The sequence below is a fragment of the Punica granatum genome, chromosome 1, assembly GCF_007655135.1.
Source record: "Punica granatum isolate Tunisia-2019 chromosome 1, ASM765513v2, whole genome shotgun sequence".
NCBI lineage: Eukaryota > Viridiplantae > Streptophyta > Magnoliopsida > Myrtales > Lythraceae > Punica > Punica granatum.
The window spans coordinates 47350348-47376974 of record NC_045127.1 but is presented as its reverse complement, the minus strand read 5'-3'; the positions used below and the strand labels follow the sequence as shown (position 1 = coordinate 47376974).

At 41.0% G+C, this 26627-nt stretch overlaps 7 protein-coding genes across 8 annotated transcripts; 4 read left to right on the top strand and 3 right to left on the bottom strand.

The window, feature by feature from the left end:
- Positions 1–291: 291 nt before the first annotated feature.
- Positions 292–1127, bottom strand: LOC116215698 (ycf20-like protein). Its single transcript, XM_031551559.1, has one exon. It carries the CDS (start codon positions 921–923, stop codon positions 450–452), a length of 474 nt encoding a protein of 157 aa, XP_031407419.1. The 5' UTR covers positions 924–1127; the 3' UTR covers positions 292–449.
- A 725-nt stretch (positions 1128–1852) lies between these two features.
- On the bottom strand, positions 1853–3885 carry LOC116192599 (IRK-interacting protein-like). Its single transcript, XM_031521191.1, has 2 exons — positions 3703–3885; positions 1853–3599 (listed from the first exon to the last, which is right to left on the bottom strand). Exons 1-2 carry the CDS (start codon positions 3778–3780, stop codon positions 2289–2291), a joined length of 1389 nt encoding a protein of 462 aa, XP_031377051.1. The 5' UTR covers positions 3781–3885; the 3' UTR covers positions 1853–2288.
- A 633-nt stretch (positions 3886–4518) lies between these two features.
- Positions 4519–5191, top strand: LOC116206860 (probable calcium-binding protein CML11). The gene is made up of 2 exons (XM_031539688.1): positions 4519–4546; positions 4640–5191. The coding sequence occupies exons 1-2, from the start codon at positions 4519–4521 to the stop codon at positions 4966–4968; spliced, it is 357 nt and encodes a 118-aa protein (XP_031395548.1). The 3' UTR covers positions 4969–5191.
- Positions 5192–10024: 4833 nt separating this feature from the next.
- On the top strand, positions 10025–10848 carry LOC116192717. The gene is made up of 2 exons (XM_031521376.1): positions 10025–10523; positions 10665–10848. The coding sequence occupies exons 1-2, from the start codon at positions 10157–10159 to the stop codon at positions 10754–10756; spliced, it is 459 nt and encodes a 152-aa protein (XP_031377236.1). The 5' UTR covers positions 10025–10156; the 3' UTR covers positions 10757–10848.
- A 169-nt stretch (positions 10849–11017) lies between these two features.
- LOC116192629 lies at positions 11018–12209 on the bottom strand. The gene is made up of 2 exons (XM_031521262.1): positions 11979–12209; positions 11018–11805 (listed from the first exon to the last, which is right to left on the bottom strand). Exons 1-2 carry the CDS (start codon positions 12036–12038, stop codon positions 11206–11208), a joined length of 660 nt encoding a protein of 219 aa, XP_031377122.1. The 5' UTR covers positions 12039–12209; the 3' UTR covers positions 11018–11205.
- Positions 12210–18719: 6510 nt separating this feature from the next.
- On the top strand, positions 18720–22348 carry LOC116192707 (putative transferase At4g12130, mitochondrial). 2 transcript variants are annotated; one of them, XM_031521319.1, is made up of 6 exons: positions 18720–19444; positions 20169–20422; positions 20512–20610; positions 20838–20996; positions 21140–21429; positions 21953–22348. In XM_031521319.1, the coding sequence occupies exons 1-5, from the start codon at positions 18975–18977 to the stop codon at positions 21382–21384; spliced, it is 1227 nt and encodes a 408-aa protein (XP_031377179.1). In that variant the 5' UTR covers positions 18720–18974; the 3' UTR covers positions 21385–21429; positions 21953–22348. The 2 variants fall into 2 exon arrangements, with proteins under 2 accessions (XP_031377179.1, XP_031377178.1); XM_031521318.1 differs by lacking the exon at positions 21953–22348 and having other exon boundaries at positions 18721–19444; positions 21140–21761.
- A 600-nt stretch (positions 22349–22948) lies between these two features.
- LOC116192255 (probable calcium-binding protein CML13) lies at positions 22949–23825 on the top strand. Its single transcript, XM_031520744.1, has one exon. It carries the CDS (start codon positions 23118–23120, stop codon positions 23559–23561), a length of 444 nt encoding a protein of 147 aa, XP_031376604.1. The 5' UTR covers positions 22949–23117; the 3' UTR covers positions 23562–23825.
- The last annotated feature ends 2802 nt before the right edge of the window (positions 23826–26627 follow it).

Genomic DNA, 26627 nt, shown 5'->3' with positions numbered 1-26627 from the left:
TCCATTGTTGTTATTTGGTTGCTTGTCGATATTGAGCTCGTATCGACCTGTTGTCCCGAGCTTCTCCAGAGTCATGATTTGGTGCTGCGGCTGCTCAAGCCTGCCTTCCGATAATATAACCCTGACAGGATTTCTGCTGTCTACCCAGCTCGCGACTCAGAATAATGATCTCAAGAGCACCTCACCCGATCAATCAATCAGTCTCATTTCTACATCATTTTCAAACTTGAAACAGAAGACACGAGCCACAAAGTCCGACCAACCGGGGATTTTCGCGATGAGAGGAAGACATGGATGCCAAATCTTTGCATGAGAGTTTCTATTCATAAAAATGTTATATGTACAAGAAATGGATTGCCAATTCCCAGAGTCCAAATTACACACACACACATATATATATATATATATGATTGTAGAAACATACATATAGTGAGACATATGATCATCAGCTAGCTAGCAAGTTTAAACGCATCTATGAACAGTCCATAAGTGAATCCCATCTTGAAGTTGTTGAGTAGGGCAACCGGGAAAGTCACCTTCGGCCTGCTATAATAAAACCTCGTCACGTACTCCGTCAGGAGAACGCAGATCACCGCAGCGATTACGTCGTTCACTCCGAGAGCTCCGAACGACAACGAGATCGTCTGCGCCACGTAGAATCCCCCCAGCAGGGAGATCCCGCCAAACAGGGCCCTCCGGGACGGGCTCCTGAAATAATTCCTGGAGAACTCGGGCACGACTCGCAATATGTCAATAAGCCTCCGCGGCGCGTCGTTGTCCTGCACGGCGCGAACCCTGAGACCCCGGGAAGGCGACATTGAAGTCGAGATGAGCACCCCGTACCTTCCCCGCGGGAAAGCGGCCCGTGGGACGAGGCCGGAAGCGACAAGACCGACGGAGGTCAGACTTGATGAATGTGCCATTGGATATTGATAGGATAGGCAGCACTGCGATGGAGACGAAGTGAGAATCTGCAAATTAGGGAACCGTCAGATTAGAACCGCCGCTTCTACCGCCGGCAATTGAACGGCGGCGGCAGGGGCTTGACAACGCCACGGTGTGTGTGTCGTGACCGGGGGGGGTTTGTGGTGGGGAGGGGGAGGGGAGAGAGCAGGCGGCGGAGTGGATCAAATCAGGCTACTGAGCGAAGCAGCAAATGAGCACATCCAGAGAGAGAAATGGGCTAAGCTCAGATTACATGGGCCAGGCCCAGCACAAAAGGAAGTGGGCTTTTAGTTGATGAGGCTGACCAAGGAGACTTGTAAAATTACTTCCATAGCCTTTGTGTTATTTTTCTAGATTTCGACTGCAATAATGTCTATATTCAGGCTTGGTTCGGTAGTGTTGTTGGTGATTGAAAAGTATTGAAATGAAATTGCTGAAAAGTAAATGTTGATTTCATAATAAGTTAAAGTGTTTGTAGGAAACTAATTTAAAACCGCTGCAAGTAAAAACGACAATTATTAATACTCGATACAGAATATGCAGAATCAGATTTTATAAGTATCTATTAACCTGCTTGAGGAAATCACGTTTGCAATCGCAATTTCGACTCAAATCATGATTTCAAAAACTCTCACCGAACACCAAATCTGCTTAAAATTATAAGGAAAAGTGATTATGGAACCTCTTACCGTACTCTCAAAAGAGCTCTCAATAAGTGTTATTCATTCACTGTGGATGAATAAGAACCGATCAAAATACTTATAAGTGAGAATTTGTGAGCTCGTTATGGGGCCGATTTCTCACTTTTAAGTATTTTGATTGAGTGTTACACATAAGGAGTAATACTCACTCGAAACAAAATTAATATTAACATAATAGAAGTAAGTGGATCGATTAAGTAACCGAATTCTAAAGAAAAATCATTATTAATGGTCCAAGACCATACATATTGATAGAGAGAATTTCTATTTATTTGCTGAATAGATAGATAGACTGAAAGAATCATAACTATACTTAACAATAAAATACTAGGAACCTTCTTTCACTTGACCAGAAAAAAATAATAATAATAATAAAAGACAGGCGTTTACTTTGATTCAATTAATCAACCTCAAGGTGGGATTTTATGATGCTAAAAAAATCACGCAAAATAATCTGTGAGCTCGGGTATCACATTTAATGTCATTTTCATCCCATCTCGTTCTCGGCAATTGTAAGACGTACAATCACTATCTTAATTTTCGTAATTCAGATCTATGCAACCTCCACCATACCTCCACCATGCGTGTAGGAGATAAAAGATGAAGCTAATTGGTTCGTTCTGATCGGAAGGCATGGTAAAGCTACATAGCACTGCTGCCTGCAAAAACCTTGCACTTGATTACACAATCCTGAATATAGAAACCCGGCGACACCATGAGCTGGATATTAGCGGAACCGGACCTTTGATCTCCGAGTTTGTCCTGTCCTAGGTCTTCCATGTAAACCGGATCAAACTTCGTCCCCGCATCAACTCTGAAGATCGGCAAGCCTGGATGGACAGAGTTGGCCAGAAGGTGAACCAACCATACACTCTTTGATGCCCCGAAGAATGCTTCCAGGAGCGCCTCTGGCCATGCACGGCCCCAGCCAAGCCTGCTCACGATGTCACTCATCTTCCTATCGCAGAACCTGCTGAACCGATCACAAAAATGCCTCGTTCCCTTCTCTAGGACTCCTGGCCAAGTCATCCCTTTGAGGGACTTGTAGGAGGCAAAATTCGCCTGGCAGAGCTCGATAGTGTTCAATATTGGGTTAGCAGCATTCGCGTGGAACCCGATCGTTTCGAAATCTTCGAAGAATATGTTATTCAGTAAAGCATCAAGGTAAAGGACCAGACTCCTAGGATTAGTTGAAGGTAAGATGTTTATGTTGTAGGGCCTCAGCAGCCCAGAAATTGCCCCATGGACCTTAGAACCAGCATATCGAAGCTCTAACACGATCAATCGGGTCAAGGTCCTTACACATTTCCGTGCTTTCGATTCTGCAATGGAGAAACTCCCAATAATTTTGTCATTGTTGACGACCGAGTTCTTGCTTGGCCTCCCGGGGCTGTGGGCTATTTGAAACAGCGGATACGTTGATGATCTGCGGTGCTCTTCAAGACCAGATTTCATGCTATGGCAGTAGACCTCGAGCCCGTTTAGCTTCTTGTCGAGCTCCACCATTGAGTACTTCAGCCTCGAAACTTCCAGTAGCGCTGCATCGCTCTCCCTCATGGTCTCTATCAGCTTGCGGGAGAGCTCATCAAGCGCCACCTTCCAGGATTCATCCTCCATGATCCGACTGGTCCGACTCCCCACTGCTGCTGGGCTTCTCCTCGACAAGGATGAGATGATCATCCTGAACATGCTACTGGGGCTGGGAATCATGATGGGGACACCCTTTTCAAGTCCGCGACTGTCATACTCTAAAGGAACCACAGAGATCTTACTCTCCCAGGAGTATTGATGGGGGCGGCAGCCATCGCACGAGACTGACACCACCTCGACCCTTTTGCCGATGGGCTGCTCAGGACTGCCTGCTCTTTTCTCAGGCCCCTTGCTCGACGTAGATCCAGCACGTACTTTATGCTCGATGCTGTCATCTTCTTTCCGATCATCATGTACTTTTACCTGTTAAGAAGAACAAACTTCATAAGATTAATCATTTTCAAGCAGATTTGCTATAAGCTATCTTCATAAAAGTGTTGCTTGAGACATAAATATGGAGACTTACAGTAGGGAAGAAAGGATGTTGGGACATGGAAGAAGAAGAAGGAGAAGGTGAAGATTTGGGAGACATTTTCTTGCTCATAATTGCTTTGCTATTGTGTGTTTGGGTTCTCCCTTGTGAAAGTTCACCTTGGAATATGAAAATGGCATGAGAAACATTGTATCATATATTTTTATTTGGGATTGATATAGATAGGTCCAACCATATTGATAAAAATTGTAGTGCAATTTTATATTTTTAGGGACGTCATCATTCCTATGGGTTTCATAATTTTCGATGAGATCATAAGGAGTCTTTAATATATTGATTGAGATTAATCTTTGTTGGATATTGGCTAGCCTTAACTAAAGTTCTTCCAATTGGCTTTGAATTCGTCTATTACAAGTAAAATACGTCCATTGACGGTACAATTTGTCAAGCGTGAACGTGATTCGGCAGTAACATGGCCCGTGTTACCCTACCGTTAATATTGTTTCTCATTTCGGTCTCGTTTATTTGCTTTCTTTCATTTTCTTGAGACAGGCTATGGTACTTGTCAGCTTATAATTTATGGGCTTTTGACATGGAGGCAGAAAGGTTGTCAGCATCTTGCTTACTGAAAGTCAAGGAATTAAGAGAGCGTTTGGTTTCAGAGTTAAATTATGATTTCGTTTGATTTTAAATTTTTAAAAATTAAAATATAACCCACAAATTTTTTATTTTTTAAAAAATGCCCCAAGCTCTCTCTCTCTCTCCACACTCAACTCTCTCTCTCCTGCTCTTCCCATGTCCTTCCTCCCTCGAGATCTTCCACTCTGAACAGAGGAGAAGAGACCTCCCATGGCGGCCCTGTTCCAAGATCCCAGCAGTTGAGCCCTGAGGTTGATCATTCGAGGTAGTACTCTTCTGTTATCTGTCTATCTCACTTTCCAGTTGCGGAGGACCAGATCCAGCAGTTGAGGATCGGTGAAGTTGGACGAGGACCAGATCGCGGAGCTCCGCGAGATCTTTCGCTCCTTCGACAAGAACGGAGACGACAACCTCACCCAGCTCGAGCTCGGCTCGCTCCTCCGGTCGGTCTGGCTCAAGCCCAGCCCCGAGCAGCTCGAGGCACTCACCCAGAGGGTTGATACCAACAACGGCCTCATGGAGTTCTCCGAGTTCGTGGCCCTCATGGCACCCTCAGTCCTCCCCGGCCCCTACAAGTCTCCCTACTCGGAGGAGCAGCTGAGGCGGATCTTCAAGCCGTTCGATTGGGATCAGGAAGGGACGATGAACAGTGTGGCTTGAGCAGGAAGACGATGAATAGTGTTCTGGAGGGGAGAGAAAGGGTGGGGCAAAATTGAGAAATTTTAAAAAGTGAGGGTCGTTTTGAAATTTTAAAAAATTTAGAGTTGAGTTAAAATTAGGATTTTAAAATCACATCAACAATCCAAACAGAGCCTAAGTGATGAGATACATTGTATGTATATTTTATTTATCCTTGTGTGAGAGATAAATTATGACTTTACTAATGTATAATTAAAAGAAAAAAAGAAAATCCTATCGTCATTTTGATAAGAGTAAACTAACAATTTAATGAATGAGTTATCGAGTTTTCATCACCTAAGTCTTTGAGTTACTTTTTTCATCACTTGGATCCCTGAGTTATCAATTTTACTTCAAGTAGATCCCTATTCATATCAGTTAGGTTTTTGCGTTCATCTATTAGGTCTTTGTGTTCATCAATTAGGTCCCCAACTAAGTGAGATATATCACTTTGGTCCTTGAGAGATTGATTTACATTAGTTGGATCCTGACCAATTGATTTTATATCAATTGGGTCCCTAACTAACAAAGGTTATGGACATGAATGATGTAACGAAATCGCAATCCTATCTTCCCTGATGGAATTGCAACGTCTAATGCCATTCGTTAAATCCTATAACGAAAATGTGACTTGGCAACCGAATGTCATTAAAAATATATTATTTTATTTATATTTTACCAAAATGACGTCGTTTTGAGTTTTTTCAAAAATTAATTTTTTTCTTCAATTTTTTCATTTTTCACTGAAAAATTGACATTTAAGCCCTTCCCCTCCCTCTCTGTTCAGGGTCGAGGGGACAGATCGAATGAGGGCTCCCCCACAAGCCATCGCCCCCTTAGGCAAGGTCGTTGAACTCTAGCGACCTCACTTGAGGGGGCCATGGCTTGCGCCCCTCCCTGTAGTCTGGCCCTTCCCTCTCTCTCTTTCTCGTAACTCTTGCCTTTTGATATGAGAACCTGATCTGATGTCTCTTTTCTCGACCTCGATTGGAAGCTATTGTCCCTAATCGGCGAAATCTGAGCTTATTTATAAGGCTTTATCACGGCCAACAGTGTAATCGAGAAGACATTAGCGGTGCGGTTGACCGAGGCTCTGATTGGACGATGGTGACAAAAATCTCTTGTTTGCAGGTTATTGATGCTTGCCGTGTTGATGAGAGGTTGAAGCCCTTGTTGAAGCTCAGTGCATCGAGCAGTATGGTTGAGGATCGACTTTTGACTCACCTAAGCCAGGTATTTGTTGGATAAATCAAGTAACTTTCATTTGACTAAGGGAAGAGTGTCGAATCTTTGGCAGAAAGCCAATAAAACTCACTGCAGAGCCGAGAGGGAGTAGAGAAGAAAGAAGTTGTGTTTTGGCAAAGCTGACTACGGATGGATTGTCGGAGATGGAGGCCCGCCGACGACGTACCCCCTGAGATGGTGGCATGTGGCACTGGTAACTGAAGGTGAAGGGCTCGTGATGTTCGTTGGAGCCTTTGTTTTCGTAGTTCGTCTTCCCAGGACATAAAGGGGGATTTTCTTTTCCAATAAAAACACCAAAACGATGTCGTTTTGGTAAAATATATTAAAATAATATATTTTTAAATTCATGTGATTGCCACGTCATCACGGGATTTAATGAAAGTACAAAAGGTAGACATATGGACCTAATTGATGTAGTATTTTAATCTCGTTTAACACAATCAACCTCTTAATTTAATGGAAGAACTTAATTGATATAGCAAAAGAACTTAATTGATGTAACAAAAAGATTGAATTGATGTGTCGGGGACTTCAAGGACTTAACTGATGTAGCAAATGACTGACTTGATATAGCAAAACGACCTAAATGATGTAAAAATGATTCAATTGATGCAAGTACTGGAAAAAATAACTCAAAAACCTTAAGTGATGTAAACCCGATAACTCGAGGATCAAATTGTTAAATTACTCTTTCGATAATCATATGGGGAGGAACTTGGCAGCCTTATAAGTGAATTTGGGCCCTTGAAATAGTAAATTAGGAGTGTATTATATTTCTATTGAGTTGATACGGACTTTGACTCATACTCACTTAAAAACTTAAGCTGATAAGTATTGGTATCCAAGTCTCATATAAACTCATAGTTATTTTCTCTTTTTTTCCATATGAAATTATAATTCTCAACACCCGTCCTCACATGTAACGTGTGGTATATTTCTACCTACATGTTGTCACGTGTTCTTAAACACTCACTCTCAATAGCTAATCTCGAGTCGGGCTCATCTTGCATGCTCAAGCGATGGGGGACTAACACGAAGCACTTTTTTGGCTGCTCTCGATATTGGATACACGTAGTGTGAGCCCACGTGGACACGCGAAGGCGTAACCCACTCTGGTATCGTATTAAATTTTTATTGGGCTTATACGAACCTGAGTTCACATCCACTTAAAAGATAAAACTGATAAGTGTTGGAATTTAAAATTCATATAAACTCATAATTATTTTTTTATTTTTTTATGTGGGATTATAATTCCGAATGAAAATTTAAATTGTAGATGATTACATATGGGAATTTCGAGTAGAAAATGGGAGCAAGGCAAATCGGCTTTGCTATTTTGTTCTTTTAGAAATGCCTTTGGATTGGGGCAATGTGGGAATGTGCCATTCGGAAAGCTTCGAAAATTACAAAATATAAGACTGACCTCTCAGACATTTATGAGGTTGTCTCTTCCAGAGTGATCTTCGGTGATTGATTGGGTTGCGTGCAAAAAAGTGTACAGCTAGCAAGAATCACATTTATTTAAGATACACGATAAAAAGTGTCCATTATCGAGCTTTTGGTATTACTTCCCAAAGAGGGCGTGCTTCTGGTCCACACATGTAACATCCAGAGGGGTGGCATTAAAGAACGGATCATGCCTTGTTGGAAACTCGGCAATCTGTTGGTTACAGCAGAAGATCACGCGTGCTTAATAATACATTAAATTTTGCTATGATGATCAATGTGAAGAAACACAAAAGAACTTGGAGGAAGAAGAACAATGTCGAGATATTTCAATGGAAATTATAGTATTCGATTGAACATATGAGGTTCCATGTAATCTGTCATCTCCTTCGTTGTCTGGAAATTATTTTCCCATGGCATTTTTACTTTATTTGCAATTCAAACCATTATGATACTTATATCGACTGGAGTTATCACTTTCCATTATCGATTTACAATTTTTTCCAAAATCCCCGAATAGGTCGAGCGCCTGTTATATAACTTATTCATAAGATGGATTAGATTTCGACCATACCTAATGATGGATCCTGTGAAGCCAAGCTTCTCAGTTTATAATTTCTGAGTTTCTAGACAAAATACTTGTTCTCATTCACTTGTATATTCTTTATTGATGAGGCCTTGATAGCCTTATCAAAATCAAATTAAATGCCATGTGCCTGGCTTGAATCAGGAAGAACATAGGATGCTTCATATTAAATTGTCGAGCTCGCTGCTATGTACATTCATGGTAATGTTTCTCAAAGGTCAGTATGGATTCCCTCAAATGAGCAAAGCATTAGCTCTTATTGGCGAGAACGACTCAATATGGAGCTTCCAGCTTGACTCTCGGTAGCTCAATCAAGGCGACGCCGATGAATCAGTAGGAGTCGTGCCCATATGATCAGGTTTTCATCGGGCAAACCAACATTTCCAGAAAAACTACGTTTTCAGATGAAATCTTTGTGTAACTGCACAGGGTGTGCATGGATATATATAATTCTACTTTGAAACCAATTCAAACTTATAGAATGGGTATGCTTACGGGTGGTTTCTTAGAAAGAATAGGTTTCAGTTTCAAACTAAGAAATTGAGAAGATATTATAGGTTCCGGCTTCTATGCCTTGAGGGAGTGGATCGGAACCGAGAGCTGCAAATGCATTTCTTAATTATGTATTAGTTCATACTTATAGGTAATGTAACAACATAACCCCAAACTATCCATCATATTGAATTAATGAATAAACAGCCCTCATATTATCAACTGGTTTCTCTTTTATTTTACCAAAAACAAAAGTTGCCTCCCTCGTAATGGGCAAGCAAACCTTCGAGGATGTTTTTATTAGTAATGTATGGTTCTGTGGAATTGCATTGCCTATTATGCTGATGCGTTTTGGTTTGCCTATATTTGAGTAGATGGTTTTCGTATTTTGGTTGATTGAATTGCTTTCTTTTCCATGTATTGTGAAACCATTTTTTGCTTTCTCTGTATTGCTGTCCGCACTGGTTGTTGCTCTCCATTGACGTTTTTGTTTTTGACATGTCAAAATGCGATCTCCGTTCTCTGGTTCCAAGAAGACAGATTTTAAACAGAACAATATACAGATGAAAAATATTGCGATGGAAACGAGTTTTTAGTCAGTGTTACTGGGTACAACTCGTTGAATCTTTGAACTTTCTCTAAGAATTTATGTTGAAAATTTTGTACTTTCCTCGAATGATGTCCTCTGTTATGTTCTTTCAGAGTGTTGAACTGCCATCAGGTTACTCATTTGGTACTCTGAGCAGGTTACTTTCCTCTAATTCGAAATTTTGTACTTTCCTCTAATTTGAACTGCCATCAGGTTACTCATTTGGTACTCGGAGCATAATGATATTTAGAGCAATCCTACTATCAAATCGATTCCTGAAATCTTGATCTTGAAGGATGAGAGCCTCATCAGCGGTGCTGCACCCCTGCCACCCCCCAACATGGACGTTTAATTATCTTCGTCTACCTAGATGCATCTTTCGTACTTGAGCTCCGATGAATTGGATCAGGATCAGACAAGTCGAACAAGAATGCACTTCGTACTTAAATATAGTTAGCTCAAATCGACAGTATAGAGGATTGCTTTCCACACTAGTAAGATTAATTCCTTTGTAACATAAAGCTTAGTTATATACGTTCCTTCCCGTAATTCCTTTGTAACCCGCCATAACCACAATCTAAACAACCACTAAATTGCTTGCTAAGAGTCCTACTGGCTTTCCAGTCAGAAGAAATGGAATGGCTATGAAAGATTGGAAGAGCATTTGCTGGATGATTCTTGCTGTTTCTTCACGGGTTGTTATGCGAGATGAAGGGAAGCAAATGTTTTGCTGGTCCTTTTGGTGGCTTTAGTAGTTTCCGCAACGTCAGTCTAATCTCTAGCTAGTTTCTCTGGTGGGAAGGATCCATTTGATGAGCCTTTATTCACGCAGTCATTTTGGGGGCATGTTCGTGTCAAACTACTCTGGTTCCAAGCCGAGCACTTTCAAAGAGATGCATCCTACTGGATTTACCGAGCATCTACCTCCACAGCTGAAGAGGTCAGGACTCAGAGGCACCATTATAAAGAATGAAGGTGAGCTAGAAGCAGATCAGGAGAGAGCGTTCTGTGATGGCCCTCAAGTAGATAATCGAACTAAGGAAGATGAAGGTGCTGTGGACCCTTTTCCATTGCTAATCACACGGAATTTTCTTGACGGTATACACCATGATGTTGCACTGACCATTCTAACAGCTGCAATTAGTCACAGAACGTTTTGTTTCCGCAACTTCGGTACAGGTATTTATCTGCTTCCGTGATTTACGGCTTTTGCTTTTCATGTGGAAGCTTATATGAAAGATAATTCTTGGATTGTCGTGATGATCAACTGTTTATGTTTTTCTATGGACATTCCCCATTTCCTGGAGTCACTGCCAATAGGGGAGCTTGGGCACATCCATCAACAGAGCATTCTGCTCCGACCGTGGCATCGCAGATCAGTGACCCTGCAAAGCTCTCTCACCGACAACTAGCAGAGACGGTGAATGCAGAAGCCAGCCCAAAGGGCAGAGCCTTGTGATAAAGAAGTCCGAGCTTTGATTGTAACTCATCATGTCGAAGTCTCACTCTCTAGCACATTTGGAAGGGTCTTTCCACCAGCGCCGTCCTATATTTGGCTTGATATCCACTGGAAACCTTTCCCTCCGTAAACAGGGTCTCGAATGAGCAATGTATGTTATGCAGATGCAGAAGCAGAGTGTCGATCGGGACAAAGCTAGCGATGCAAAACAATGTAGCAACCAAAATTAAGTACATTCTCGGTTTGATTCCGAAATAGACAAATCGCAAAGAATTTAAGGCCAAAACCGGTCTTCCACATCATCGGAAAATCTCTGTACACATTGAAGAATTAGTCTACCTTTCCCTACTCGAATCTAGAAGGGTGGAAAGCAATGAACAAATGAAGAACTCGAGCGCTTTCCTACTTCCGTATGACAGTTTCTTCTCCGGATTGACGATCCACGTGCTTGATCCAGCGATTGAGCTTCCCTCTCTCCGAACCTCCCGCACCACTTGTTGCCACATGTGCGATGTCCAGGCCCTTCCCTACCGGGAGGAACACCGACCGCACCAGCCTGCGGGAGCCCCCATCAAGTACGCTCCGCCAACGGAACGGCTCCTCCCGGGCTGCCCTCGAGCTAGCGTTCTTGCACACCAGTACCGCCCCGCGGTCGCTCAGCTTGGCCAGCCTCAGCGTCCTGGCAAAGTCGCTCCACCGGCAGTCTACCACCATGAAATCAATCCCAACCACCCCGTCGAGGGCCTCCTCCGGGTCCCCTACAATCACCTCCGCCGCAGCCACGCCAGCGCCTTCCACAGCAGCGAGGTACTCCGACCGAGACTGCTCGTCTGGTACCACGCAGACGTGCCTTCCCCCAGTGTGGTGGGAAGCCACCGCGAGGCCGATGCTCGTGGCGGCAACCCCACCAGAGGACCACGTCTCGACGATGAGCCTAGCATTCCACCCTGCCACCATGGCCGACACCAGCTCCGCCGGTCCCGATTCCTGATGATTTTCGCACTGAAAACAAGAAACAAACGAGTCATTAACAGCGACATAAACTCAACATCCAAGCCCATAAACAGCATTAACCCTCGAAACATGGCGAAATCTCAAAAGGGTCATCTGGGGTTGGAATTCCCGACAATTACCAGAAACCAAAAGCAGAGCAACCCATCGGGGTTTTTGCTTACCAATTTGACAGTGTCTATATAGGCCTTGGACGCCGTCTCGGCTGACCACACCAGCTTCATCCTTTTTCTTCTTCTGGTTCTTGTTTCTTGTCTCAGGAGCTTGTGAATATGGAAGATGACGAAGCTGTTAATGGCGGGGGTAATTTATCGGAAAGGAAACGTGTGGGAAAAGAAATGGTTTGTTCTGATGACAGGGGAAGGGAAGGGGCGTTCTATCCAACGTGTGGAGAATCAAGATAAGGATTCCAAACCAAACTAGACTCCGTTAATTTTGTTTTGTCCATATATATAAATAAAGAGGGAAATAGTCTCAAAGATTAATTACTTTAATGACATTGTCCGATCTATTAATTCTTTAAATTTTGACATGAAAAATCACAATATTTACTTCCATTTTTCTAATCTATCAATCTGTTAATTGGGCCGTCAAAATTATTGATGTGGCCATTAACGGCGCTGATGCGACAAACAGTTACATATGTAGATGCCATGCCATAAACTTTTTAACCTAAAAAATCATATAATTTGTTTTTTTTTTCTCATCTACTAAAATATCAATAACTTTTTTCTTCATCTACCAAAATATTAATAACTTTTAAAATATATATATAATTTACATATGTTCTCTTATTTACAAAAATATGACTTCTTTCAAAAATTCACATTTACCAAAATATAACTTTTTTGAATAATTATAAAATTGAATTAAATACTTACATATATTTATATATATATATAACATAATTTTTGAATGTTGTATAATATGTCTAAGTTCCTATATTACTTATGATGATAGCAGAAGTGGATATTCTTTTGAATGATAAACTTATAATTGTTACAACACTTATTTTCTATTAAAAATTCTTTTAACATTTAAATTAACATACATATATATAATTCCTTAAGTGGAACTTATAATCATCCAAAAAAGTTATATTTTGGTAGATGTGATTTTTGAAAAAAAGTCTTATTTTGGTAGATGAGGGAACATAGACAAATTATATGATTTTTTAAAGTTATGGTTATTTTGGTAGACGAGTGAAAAGTTATTGATACTTTTATAGATGAGAAAAAAAAGTAAACCATGTGATTTGTTATGATAAAAAGCATGTCATCCACGTAAATACCACATCAGTACTCTTAACGGCAACGTCAACAATTTTGACGGCCCAATTAATGAATTGACATATCAGGAAAACAGAAGTAAACGTTGTGATTTTTCAGGCTAAAATTTTAAAAATTGATCGATCGGAGAATTTTATAAAAGTAATTAATTTTTCAGGTTATTTCTCCTAAATAAAACTAAAAACCAATTCTTGAATTAGGAAAAAAAAAGAAGTAAAATCGACCAGAAAGAAAACGTGCCACACCTCAAAGTCTAACGAACGTGGAGATGAGCTGACAACCTTAGCATTATCCTATGCGTGCAAATTGTTTAGTACAATTGCAAAGTCGGTTCTCATCCCTAATCTTCGATTTATTTTTTATTTTTCTCCGGACCGACAAATCGTTCTTGGGTTTTAATATGATTTCCATATAATAGAAAAATGTTTCCCGGAATGGAACGGATATATTTATTTTTTTTTTGTTTTCTGAGGCGAAGATTTGAGTGTTGTTTGGATTATAGCATTTCCTAATATGGAAAGGCGCGTTGGGCTAGGCACATCGATGTGTCGGCGACCGTCCCGAGCTTGGCATGGTTGAAACCCAATTGAAATCGGCACGCTCGTGTAATTAGGCTGAAGGCTTGCATATCGGCGAGGTAGAACGAAAGGGACTGGTTTCCCCAAACGCAAGAGAGTGCCACGCCATTGCGTGGTGAGGTGGGTTTGCGAAGTTTTTGTGTCCGGTACAAGAGTATATGAATAAATCTTTATGCGACGTGTGACTTAACATAGATATCCAACATACTCCTTTTGGTATTGAGACTGAAAAATCTCCTAAATAATGGACAATTTCGGGCACCTCAATCTTTATCATCGTATTGTAGCTTGATTATTGTCTAATTTTATGTCAAGCTGATCGAACCTTCTAAAGTACTCATATATTAACTCTATCAATGATTCGGAATTAGATATGAACTGCCATTTTTGCACCTCTAACAAGCGTATCTCAAGTCGACCGTACCTGCCCAACATAAGACTAGCCGTTCTCGACCTTCTGCATTAGTTACGTGATCATAGAGAACTTTGCGCGTACGAATGAATCTAGAAGGTTCACTTTGATTAGGTGTGGACACATGCCGTATGGGTCTAGCGTAGGATGAATCTAAGAGGTTCGCTTTCACTAGGTATGGACACATGCTATAAGGGTCTAACGTACGATGAATCTATGGGGTCCGCTTTCACTAGGTGCCGGTCGCGGTATGACCCATGACCCAATCCATAGAGGAAAACTAGTCCTTTAAGGAAAGGATAATAAATAAAGACATAAGCCCACGGATTCGATTCCTCCGATATTTCTATACGTCCCAGTTGGACATTTCTGGAACCAAAATGGTTGTCTAGTAGATCAACGCTTCCATTTTACACAAATTAAAATACTATGAATTCACCTGATTTTACGATTTGTGGCAAATGCAGTTCGCTCCAGTTGAGCAGTAGCAAAGTGATCCCTAATCTTTGAAAAGTTACATGATATCACCTAACTTATTTAAAAAGAAGCAAAGCACACTGCGGGTTACTTTTCCGGCCAAATATTAATTTAATAATTAATTTAATAATTTCATATGAAATAATTTCAAAAACTAAAAAAACAAAAATTAAAAAAAGAAACAGAGAACAAGTTGGAAGAGGGGAGGGAGAGATGTCGGGAAGACTGAAGAGCAAGAGTGGAGAAGTAAACGAATAAGAAAGCAAATCACATTCATTTTCTCTCGTTTCTTCTTCTTCTTCTTCTCAAGCCTTGGGAGCCAATCTTGATGTCCACAGCATTGGAGGAGCAGTAGGAAATGTGAAGTGCAAAGAAACCTGCACTAAAAATTTTTACATGGAAGATTGAGGCAGGGTTCTACTTATTATAGTGACTTATAGTCGGATTCTCCATTCCAATTTGCCTATATATATTATTGGCTAGGGCTTGAATTTGCGAGGTCAATTTGACCTGAGAAGAGAAGGGATAGAAACATGTTCTTGGTTCCAATGACATGGCATGGTGCTGTTGATTTATCTAAATAGGACAAGAAATTGTTATCTCTCGTTGTTCTTTCATCCTCAAGGCTCTCAAGTCTTGAAAAGATCCAAAGCGTACTCATACAGCCGACAAAAGACTCAGACATGGCCCAAGCAATCGAGGTCCTCAGATCTCTCTCGCGTCCTCCTCACGCCCAACCATCACCGCCCCTTTCTTGTTCTCTGTTCATGTTTTCCAAATATTTCTTCTTTTTTTTTTGTAGTTTTTGAAATTATTTCATGATATATGATATTAATAAATTAAAATTTGGCTGCAAAAGTCGTCAGAAAAGTCACTCGGAGTACACTTTGCTTCTTTTTAGATAGGTCGGGTGATATAATGTAATTTTTTAAATGTCAAGAGACACTTTGCTACTAGACTCAGAGGTTTGGGACAAACTGTATTTTACTCTAAATTGAATTAGCTCTTAATTAATTAGCAATTTTCTGAGATTGGGACCCAATTGACATAACAAAGTGAGAGATGATTAACAAGCTAGCTGATGAATGGCAACCTGCCATTTATTTACAAAAAAGGTAAAAAGGGCACCCAATTGCCACCCACGGGAGCAATATTGCATAAAGGCTCGGTCTCACTCGAGACCGAGCCGAACCTTGCGGTGACATCTTGACTCAATTGGGTGAATTTAGGTTTTCAGTTACATATTTTTAGCTTAGATGTAGATAACCTAAGAACAAACCTTACATGAATTTGGAATTTTTAAAAAAATGCTATGCGGAACTCAGCTATAAAATTGCCCATATAAAAGGTATTACAAATCAGTCATAATTTATAAAGCTCGAAAAGTGATGTCGACCTGGTATCTAACCTAGATTAGCAGACGAATTACCTTCATAATGACTAATGAGTGTCCTTACGGTTCCATTACACGGATTTTTCCATTTTTAGTTGGATAAGTTCAAAGAATCATTTTAATAAGTCCTTACTATTGATAAATATTATTTGATAATTGTGAGGGACATCTCGATATATGAAAAGTTTTTTTTATTGCTACGTGATAAAACTCCTACAAAATAGCTACTGATCACTAGTAAAGTGTAATGAAGTTTTTCGACTAATTAATTTTGCCGCCATATTTTTTCTCCTAAAAAAATTCAGCATCCTTTCTAGTCCCAATCCAACATGCTCTTTTTTCTCAATGTGCATATAAATATATAACTATATATATATATATATATATATATGTATATATATATGGAAAAAGTTTTTAACCATACAAGTGATGTTCTCTTAATATGTACTTCTAGATGGAATGCGATTTTTTTTTGGGGTAAGTGGAATGTGATTTATTATTTTGAAGTTATTATGCTTTGCGTAAATAGATTATTTTTCAGTTTATACATGTTAAATGAAATCATTTTTTTATTATATATCTTTAATATTAATTTAAGTATTATATATTTTAAATAGATACATTTCTTTTCGTGTTAAATCCGTCAATTCTAATTATAATGTAATATAATATATTATCTTTGCAATTTTATCTTATTAATATTCCCATAATTTTATTAGAATGCAATTTAACTTTATACTCAGACCAAAATTTCCCGTGCAATGCAAGAACTGAGCTTAAGTTTAGGTAAAGTTACTTAATTAGTATCTTTTTAGAGCCATAAAATTAAAACATTAAAAAGAAAGAGATTAAAAAGGAAAACATATTCATAAAGATTAATTCATATAAACCTAAATTCTACATCGCAAATTGTGGGTCTTTTCACACTATACAAAACTAATATGCACCCTTAGATCTCCTTCAATTTAATATGGACCATCCATTTTTATAAGTTTTAAAACTTTAAAAAATCATTGAAAAATCATGATCTAGTCCCTTTATTATATAAAATGTGATTTTTGCTCACAATTCTTTTTGTCAGCGTTCGATCCCATCGATTTTAATAGTTAATCATAATTTTGGAAATTAAAAAAAAGAAAAAGAAAAGAAAGGGAGAACATAACAAGGAAGAGGAAGAGGGAGGGGAGGTGGTAGTGTCGCCACTAGCTCACTGCTAGCCACCACGCCCAATCGAGGTTGCCTGTGACCTCGGAGGCAGCTGCCGACAAGCGCTCCACCTCCCCAAATTAAAAGAAAATGCATAAAAAGGGGGAGAAGGGAGGGAGGGGGAGACATGGCGATACTAATTGATGCAAACCATAGTTTGGAGAAAGACAAGGAGAAAATTGAGATGTTAAAACTAGTGCTTCAGTGGATGGAATGAAACATAATAAACTCAAAAGACGAGCCAACCAAGTAAGGTTTCTAAAGCTAAAAGTTGTGATAGATAGCATTTCAATACCATCCCCCTCCCAGTCCTCTATCACCGAATTCCAATGGAGTTTTGTTAAATATAGTTTTTTAAAAATTTTGATGGTCGATGACGTGGCACTACTTCATCGATGCATGCGTGGGTAGTTTATAACACTGGTGAAAGTTTGTAAGAGGAAAATATGAAAATAAAGAATGAAAATACTTAAAAAAATTATGTATAATAGATGATCTTATTAAATGAAAGGTGATTTAAGGGCTTGTATTGATTTTGTACTGTATGAAAATCTAAAAAATCCCTATTGAAAGCACCGTTCATGTAAATAAGAAATACGAACTAATTTACATAGGACTACTTCTAAATGAATTGACTTTGACTTTAATAAAAATTTACCTTAGAAAGAAATTGCAGAATTCTTTCGAAGAAAGAGTCATTGAATAAAGCACACTAACTTTTCAACCATGAGGTAATGGTTCAACGACGAACTGAAATCCCAACGGAGGATTTTATCCGCTGCATCGAATGCCAAAGCTCACTGGAAACACGGTCGACAGTATTTGAAACGATACGATAAAACGATACGAAGTTAAGTGGGTTTAAGTTAAGATTAAATGTGTTTCGTGTTTAAACAAGTCAATCCGTTTAGACACGATAAATAAACGTGTTTAAACGGATTCAATCCTTATAATCTATTTAGACACGGTTAACCCCGTTTATATTATGTGTTATTATGTTAATAAATTTGTTTCACATATTGTATCAATTTATAGAAAAAAAGTACACTAAAATCATCTAAATTTATTTATATAAATCTCCCGTTATGGTACTTTTATCATGCCAATCGTGTAGTAATGCGTAATTAAAGTTAATAGTGTCATATCGTGTTAGTATAATATGTACCTAAAGGTAATAGTATCATGTCGTGTAGGTAAATATACATACACACGCTTAGTTAAATGGATTAGATGTGTCGTATTAATGTCAACCTTAAACGTGTCGTCTTCATGTTTGAAAATCTTGACACGTTTATTAAATGTGTCGTGTTCGGGTTTAGAACTTTTTAACACGAATCCGTTTAGACACGACATGTTTAAACATGACACGACACATATTGTCACCCCGAAAAACACCTCGCCGAGCTGAATGGGAGTGGTCTCAGCGTGCCCCGAACTCTCACCGGAAAATATCTATTTTCGGTTTTTTGTTCGGCCCACCCCTATTTGCCGCCCATTTCATTTAGCCCAGCCCAAAAACTGGTCAACCCAAAGTTAAAGCGACATCGCAGTCCACAGTTCTCGCAATTCGCAGCTCCTGATTGAGCTGATCGGATGGGACATTTCGTCGAACACCTTCCCATCGTATCACACAACTCATCTCCTTCCACCCTCAGCAACGGTCCAACGTCCACGTATCAGCAACCCAGAGCATCGTGTCGCCTCTGCATGTCGCCACGACAGCTCCTCTGATCTTTCAACCCCCCCAAGAAGCCGGCCGGAGCTCATCCTCCTTCCACCGGATTATCAGGGAAGAAGAAGTAGAAATGCGCCGTGTGAAGCCTTCTGTGCTGTTCCCAAAGTTCAGTCCCTGCAGCTACATCCCCCGGCGCCGCAACCACGACCACAGCCTCGATGACGTCGGCTCCATGGCCTCCCGCCTCCGGTCCCGGTCCCGGTCCGTGGTCCGTTTCAGCGGTCCGGACACGCTGAAGTTTCTCCAGGGCCTGCTGACCAATGACGTGCGGCGGTTCGGGGAACCTGTGAGCGAGGCTGAGAGGACCTCGAACGTGCCCACGCCCAATGTGTCCTTCGCCACCACCCCTCCCGTGTACGCCGCCCTGCTGACTCCGCAGGGGAGGTTCCTGTACGACTTCTTCCTGTACAAGCCGTCGAGGCCCGAGGAGCGGCTCGATTCCACCGGGTCCGGGCCAGGGTCAGATCGCGATGGGGAGTTCGAGCTGTTCGCTGATGTGGACTCCCATGCTTTGGATGAAATCCTCCAAACATTGAAACGGTGAGCTCTCCATACTGCATTTTGTTCATTTTATGTTCTTCTGTTACTTTGAAATTTGAATATAAATAAGAACTTGTTGCTTCAATGAAGTCCGGATTGATAGGTTGAGCTGTAAGAATTGCTTATAATGGATGAAATTATTGATGAGTTTATTGCCGATATTTTGCCGATTCCCCGAGTGAATATGATGTGAAAAAGCCTCTTTGAGTTCTCTTTTCGGGTATCCAGTGGACATCCTTGATATTCATTCATGGATCAGACAATAATTAAGCGGATTAAGCAGCAGTATCCGTCTGGGCATACTGTGTGTTGAAGCCCCTGCCAGTGCGACAGTATGGTCATGCTAGGTCGTGAACCTAAGCCTTTCATGCTGTAGGTCTCCATTGTCCGTATTTATGGTGCTTTGAAGCCCTCCTAGAGTTCATCAGACCCATACAAGTAATTTTTGTCGAAGTTATCCGTTGAAACAAATGGGGGAGAAAATTCGCTGGAAAGATTACCTGAGGGATGGTAGCTAATAGGGGAATGTAATCTCCTACTTACTGCAACGGAGATCACTCAATGCTGATGTCCTTTGCTTAAGGAATTCTTATGGCGCAAATTTGATTTCTTGTGGAAACAGTGGATTTGCTGTTCCTTCTTGCAACTCCCCCTTTGTTGTGGGCTTGTGCGTGTGAATATTGGAGCATAAAGTTCTGTCTTAAATATCGTTCCCTGTTCGCAGATACCGCTTAAGGTCCAAGGTGGATATCGAGAACCTTGCTAAGGACTTTTCTTGCTGGCAGCGTTTTGGTGGTAACCTCTCCTCCAAGTCCACTCCAGGAGAAGAACCCGAAGCCGCAGGAATTGGCTGGGGAAGTGGGACCGACTGTGCTGGCATGTCAGCTTCTCAAGGCAATGAACGTGGCTGGCAGTGGTTCAAGGATCCTAGGCTGGATATTCTCGGATACAGGGGAATATTTCCGTCGGGAACTGAACGTGAGTGTTCTCTCGTGAATTGCCATTTTAGAAAAACTTGCATGTTCTCTCACAAATTATTCAAATTCTTTACATGGTGCTTATTGCAGCACCCTTGGTCGAGGCTGACAAAGAGACTGATGAAGAGAATTATCTTCTGTGGAGATTAGAGAAAGGTGTAGCAGAGGGATCCACTGAAATACTGAAAGGTGAATCCATATATATATATATATATATATATATTTTTTTTTTTTTTTTGGGGGGTCCCTTATTTCCATTATCTTTGTGTTTTTTCTCCCCTGTATGTGTATGAGCACTGTATTGTTGATAGTTTGACTTATAGCTTCCCCCATAGTCTTCCTAATGGAAACACACTCATCAGATGAAATCAGCATGCTTTTCAGCCTTTTGATCTTGGAGCGCAATGATTTTGTAGGCGAGGCAATTCCACTGGAATACAACCTGGAGGGTCTAAATGCCATAAGCTTTGACAAGGGGTGCTATGTTGGTCAGGAGCTAATAGCCCGGACCCATCATCGAGGGGTCATCAGAAAGCGCTTACTTCCTCTGAAATTTCTCAACGAGACTGGAAAAGGTAAGATCTCCTCCACATTTCGTTTGGGTATATGCCTCTTTCTGATGATTTCTTGCACATGTTCTTTCTGAAAAAATATGCTACACGAGTTCTGATTTAAAAGATCAGTAGCATTTTTCACACTTACCTTCATCCACTTACAGAAGTAGACCTGAGAGTGGCTCCAGGCTCAGAAGTTTTGAACACTGACACGGGCAAGAAAATTGGGACAATCATGATTGCCCTTGCTTGTCGAGGGTTGGGACTATTGAGGCTAGAGGAAGCTCTTAGGCGGCCCAGTTCGCTTACCATCCAAGGCCAAGAGAATGTGAAGGTTGAGGCTGTTAGACCTGACTGGTGGCCTCTCGAGTGGTATCAGGAGAACCAACAGAACAGTGCGGTTGCATAAAGGGTCCGTGAAATTTTCAGCGAGTGGATCGTCGTCGTTTCGGAGGTAAACTGACTGTAACGCGAGACTGGGCTTTTTCGTCTTATCAGATCTAGGACAAGAACTTCTGATAACAATACACATGAGAAAGAACTGATATTGCAGGATGTGTTGTATTTTCTCTTCTTCAGAATTCCATGTACATTATTAGGTTGAGCACTGACGTGTTCAAGGGTCCAAAGTGAATAATATGGCAATTTGTGTTATTTATTTCAAGATAAGATCATCCAATTGTACTTGGCTTTTCAATGAGCATGAGACCTGCCTGCCAGTATGCAGAAAAGAACAGTTGGACAAAGGGAATCAGAATCTTCTTTTCTATCTGAAGTTTTTCAGAATATGTACTATGTGCTCTGGAAAATATGGTTTCGATCTCTGAGGGTGATTTTAAGTCAAAAGTTTTGTCTTCATGTCGAATTGCCGACTGTATCTCGATTGTTACACAAAGCTGGAAAAGCTAGTGATTATTGGTTAGTTTCGTTACATGACATTGACTTCATCCTAACATGGTCCGTCACACTCACTTTAGGAGCCACCCATGCCCGAAATCATTATGTTAATCGCATCAAGGGGATGCCGAAGCAGTAGGCTAGTGCCTGGAGTGGGAATGCCGAAGCAGTCGGCTAGTGACTGGAGTGGAGTCGTACCGATGATTCCCGGGACATTGACATCATATGCCATAGTGACTGGAGTGGAGTCGTACTGATGATTCCCATGACATTGACATCATAGACTGGAGAGGAGTGGAGTCGTACTGATGATTCCCATGACATTGACATCATAGACTGGAGTGGAGTCGTACTGATGATTCCCATGACATTTGACATCATATGCCGGGATTTGAAGATATAATCCTTGTCTTGGCTTTCTTGGTCCCAGTTGGAAAAGATATAGATTTCGTTTGATTTCGGAGTAGGATTTCAAACCATAATCTCCATGATTTTTTTCTTGCATAGATAGATGAAATAATTGAGCGGAGTTATAGGTTTTTTTTTTTATTCGAACATAGGAATCAATTTCACCCAACCGCACTCCACACCATCCCTCTCAATCCCTCAATCGAGACAAAGCCTGCAGGATCCTCCTAATCGCTTGGTCCAAACAACGCCTAAGCGATTAGTGATTGGCGTGAAGTCGTAACAAGGAATTGCAGTAGAAGATCTAATTATTTATATTTGGACCAATAAAAAAATTAAGCAATCAAACCAACAAGCCCTGGCTCAATCGACCAACGCTTGGTAGGTCTCGAGTTTAAATCTCGTGAATAAAAAGATTTTTCATTGAGAGAGTTTTACTCCTTAATGACTCGAACTGAATTAGTAGGAGCTCATTGCGCTTCCTAATACTAAAATGCGCCAAAAAAGAAAAATTAAGCATGTGCATGGTGGGAGCGTAAGCTATGATTAGGTCAAGCAAAGCCCAATAGCATAAGCCCATAACGGGAAGGCCTGACACTTCCCATATCCGGCCGAACGACACCGCGTCAGAGAAAGATCATCAAACTGGGCCCCACCATTCTCTCCGTCTCCTCCGCAGGGTGTCGTCGTCGTCCCCTTCAAAAACACAAACGAACGCATTCCCCAGACCCGAATAATCATCCAGCTTTCGTGCTCCTCCACCACCACGACCACCACCACCGCCAGAGGCAGCGAAGACTGAGCCGGAGGACCCGAACCCGATAACCCGAATCCGACATGGGCAAGGATCTGAGCGATGACCAAATCTCCTCCATGAAGGAGGCCTTCACCCTCTTCGACACCGACGGCGACGGCCGGATCGCCCCCTCCGAGCTCGGCATCCTCATGCGCTCCCTCGGTGGCAACCCCACCCAGGCCCAGCTCAAGTCCATCGTCTCCCAGGAGAACCTCACCTCCCCCTTCGACTTCCCCCGCTTCCTCGACCTCATGTCCAAGCACCTCAAGGCGGAGCCCTTCGACCGCCAGCTCCGCGACGCCTTCAAGGTCCTCGACAAGGACTCCACCGGCTTCGTCTCCGTCGCCGATCTCCGCCACATCCTCACCTCCATCGGCGAGAAGCTTGAGCCCGCTGAGTTCGACGAGTGGATCCGCGAGGTCGACGTCGGCTCCGACGGCAGGATCCGCTACGAGGACTTCATCGCCAGAATGGTCGCCAAGTGAAATTGAACCCGCCCTCATTCCTGATTCCTCGCGGTAGCTCCATTCCTTCTTAGAAATCATCATTTTCCTGCTTTTTTTTTTTTTGGTTGGGACTTCGGTCGGGGTGTGATTCGAAGTTAAATCTGATGTTGGATGTGCTTAATTTTATTTTCTTGTTGTTGAATCCTTCAATTGATGCTACTGGATTAACCCTCCTCCTGTGAATTTGATCTGGTTCCTGCTAAATTGCTAATGAGATGTGATCAATGGTTCTTTCTGCGCTGATATGGATATTCCTTGTCTCGTGAACAAGTGTTATACTATTTGCCTCGGTTTTTTGTGTAATTTGGCTGTTACTGATTTGAAACATCATAAGATACTTGAAAACAGAGGGATGTTTTGCCAGATGTTAGAGTTGGAGGTTTGAAATGGGATAATGTCCGAGCTTGTTTGAGGACGGTTGGATATAAAAAAATGTGCTTGAGTTAACTGAATCAGCAGCAATGCTCTGTATGATATTCTCGCGGGAACTTTTCAGTTCTATCTGAACTGTGTAAGAGTAGGTGCTTTTGGTCATAGGATTGAGCTCAATTCAGGAACTGAGGAACACGGCTTCGGTAGGCATCTGAGTGTGAACTTATTTTGAGTATATGCAGGATGGCTTACTATATATAGTCTTGCATATATATAGTAGTCATGGCTCTTTCAGCTCTCTTTTTTCACTCGGGAAGCAGTTGGTCTATTTGTCAATGGAAGTTTCTGTCTTTTGAGGTGTTCAAGCTCTTTGCAGAAGAGGAATCAAATCTTGGTTGATGCATACTTTGGATTGTAGCCATAACTATAAGGCAGGATTAAGGTCATTGTGCATATTTTAGTGAAAGTAGTAGCAAAATCCTTGGTTAAAAATATAACATCATGCAATGAAAAATATAAGCTTTCAAAAGCTTGCGATTTAGTCGAAATTTTTTGGCTTTATTAACTCACCATGGTGGAAATTGAGCATAAAAATTTTCCTTAAGGATGTGGAACGTTTACTTGCAATTTGCACATTCCTGTAATCAGATTATCATCGTTTTCCTTCATGCCTTATCTTAGATAGAATAACATGTCATAGTTGAACCTGGAGATGGGTGCAGCATGAGCCAGAGATTATATATTTCTTCATAATTGAACTTCCTTGCAGAAAAAAGCGAAGTTCTTTTATGAAATGGTAAATGGTTTTGATATATTGTATGGGGAAATTAGTGAGCATTCAACCACACATTGTTGATTTCTCTTTTTTGAGCTCAGAAAAGAAATAAAATATATGAGGTATAAAGTGGAGCTATGCGGGAATGAAATTAACTGCAAGAAATGGCATTCGTGCATTGTTACATAGTAGTGAAGATGCGGAAAGGTGGCATGTATCCGTTTTTTCTTGGGGCAAATACAGGTGTGCCCAGTCCTTCCCAAAATCTTGTGATCTATTCGCTTCTTCCAAGCCTGAAGGGATCTAAAACACCTTGATCAATGTGCCACCTGATTAGAGTTGGGCGAAATGTGGCTTGAAACTTAGGCTTCAGGTGTCTTGACTCAGCTTGTAATAGTAAACTTTTGCTTATCGAAGTGATCTGCTTAGTTAATTCTTAGATGTGCTTCCCCTGTTGAATGCTCAGCAGAATTCTATGGTTTTTTGATAGCTTTGGATGGTTCACTATTGTTTCTCTGAAAAAGTATTATTTATGATGGCACCCTCCAGTTCTATCATATATCGGACATTTTTTAGTTTCGAATGAGCTCATGTAGTTCATAAGAGTCAATACTTCTGCTATAGTTTACCCTTAATTTCTGGAATATTCAATCATAAACCTTTGGTCGTAGTCTATCCAGACATAACTCAGATTTGTGCATTACTAGGCTTCCTTGAAAATGTTCTACTTCTTAGTGTATGTATGTTCCTTAAAATCTGCGCTTTTGCTGTCCCGTGCATGTTGGTTACATTATTGTTATACTGGGTCCGTAGTTGTGGCATCTCCTTGAAAACCAAGAATCGTTGCGGTATTCAGTCGGAAAGGCATTGCCACTTTCTCTTGAAAGAGTTATACTACTGCTGGTTGTTGCTGGAACTAGTACCCATTTATATGTGCTGTAATTTTTAAATTCGATAGAGAGTACTCTGTCGCTTTGTATTTGTAAATTCAGAAGCCTCTGATGTATCCGCAAACCGAACTTTGGGTTCTCTTCCTTGGAAAGAGCAAATGGTAATGGAGATCGAATGTTCGATGTTTCCCCTTTTTCGTGCTTCTTGGGTAGTTTGTTTCCAAGAATACTTTCTCCTGAAAGAGTAGAAAGCCAAGAAGATCAAAAGAGGTCTCTCCAAGCAAGGTCCTGACCCAGAGTGAATCGTGAATCAGTCCTATTGCGGTTGGTTCTGGTGGAGTGAGTTGCAGGGGAGGGTAGAAATCATGTCGAATTATATGCATTTTCCAGATAAATCAAAAAAGAATAATCAAATTCACAAGCTTTTCTAAAAATTTGCAGCGATTGCCCTCAAACTTTTTAAGCTTTGCAAGATGGTCCCATTTTCATTTCCGCACAGAAGGGGGAGGGAGGGAAGGAGGGAAGAGAGGGCAACTGGATGAGAGGGGCTGATACCGTGATGGCTCTGATCCCAGCCACTATTAACCAACCAGACTAGGTTGTCGTTGGCATCTAAGCATTGGTGGCCTGAATTGGAACCATTACTGCTCTAATCTCCCTCTTTCCTCAAATTGTAAGAGAGAGACAAAAGGGAGATCGAAGTAGTAGGTGCTCCATTGTCGGTCCCACCGTCCTTAACAAGGTCGTCGACGATATCTACGGTCTCCAACGACCACGTTTGTTGTGGTGGGGGCCGGCGATGGAGCCCCACAGCTCTGACTCCCTCTGTGATCTCTTTATCGTTCTCTTTTTTTTTTATTCATTTTTTAAATTTTTACAAATTATAAAAATAATACGATACTAAAAGGTTGGAGCAAAAGTGAAAAGAATAAAAAAATGGCATAGTATGTGAATATACACCAAAAAAATTCCAATATTCAAAACTTGCTTCCCGAAACAGTTTGGACT

What these genes read in the sequence shown, in the direction of transcription:
- LOC116215698 (XM_031551559.1), bottom strand. Translation starts at nt 923, where the DNA reads ATGGCACATTCATCAAGTCTGACCTCCGTCGGTCTTGTCGCTTCCGGC.
- LOC116192599 (XM_031521191.1), bottom strand. Translation starts at nt 3,780, where the DNA reads ATGAGCAAGAAAATGTCTCCCAAATCTTCACCTTCTCCTTCTTCTTCT. An exon ending in AACATCCTTTCTTCCCTACT is followed by an intron (nt 3,600 to 3,702) that starts GTAAGTCTCCAT and finishes TCTTCTTAACAG; the next exon opens with GTAAAAGTACATGATGATCG.
- LOC116206860 (XM_031539688.1), top strand. Translation starts at nt 4,519, where the DNA reads ATGGCGGCCCTGTTCCAAGATCCCAGCA. An exon ending in CCTGTTCCAAGATCCCAGCA is followed by an intron (nt 4,547 to 4,639) that starts GTTGAGCCCTGA and finishes CCAGCAGTTGAG; the next exon opens with GATCGGTGAAGTTGGACGAG.
- LOC116192717 (XM_031521376.1), top strand. Translation starts at nt 10,157, where the DNA reads ATGAGCCTTTATTCACGCAGTCATTTTGGGGGCATGTTCGTGTCAAAC. An exon ending in TTTCCGCAACTTCGGTACAG is followed by an intron (nt 10,524 to 10,664) that starts GTATTTATCTGC and finishes CACTGCCAATAG; the next exon opens with GGGAGCTTGGGCACATCCAT.
- LOC116192629 (XM_031521262.1), bottom strand. Translation starts at nt 12,038, where the DNA reads ATGAAGCTGGTGTGGTCAGCCGAGACGGCGTCCAAGGCCTATATAGAC. An exon ending in ATATAGACACTGTCAAATTG is followed by an intron (nt 11,806 to 11,978) that starts GTAAGCAAAAAC and finishes TCTTGTTTTCAG; the next exon opens with TGCGAAAATCATCAGGAATC.
- LOC116192707 (XM_031521319.1), top strand. Translation starts at nt 18,975, where the DNA reads ATGCGCCGTGTGAAGCCTTCTGTGCTGTTCCCAAAGTTCAGTCCCTGC. An exon ending in ATTTCCGTCGGGAACTGAAC is followed by an intron (nt 20,423 to 20,511) that starts GTGAGTGTTCTC and finishes TGCTTATTGCAG; the next exon opens with CACCCTTGGTCGAGGCTGAC. An exon ending in TCTCAACGAGACTGGAAAAG is followed by an intron (nt 20,997 to 21,139) that starts GTAAGATCTCCT and finishes ATCCACTTACAG; the next exon opens with AAGTAGACCTGAGAGTGGCT.
- LOC116192255 (XM_031520744.1), top strand. Translation starts at nt 23,118, where the DNA reads ATGGGCAAGGATCTGAGCGATGACCAAATCTCCTCCATGAAGGAGGCC.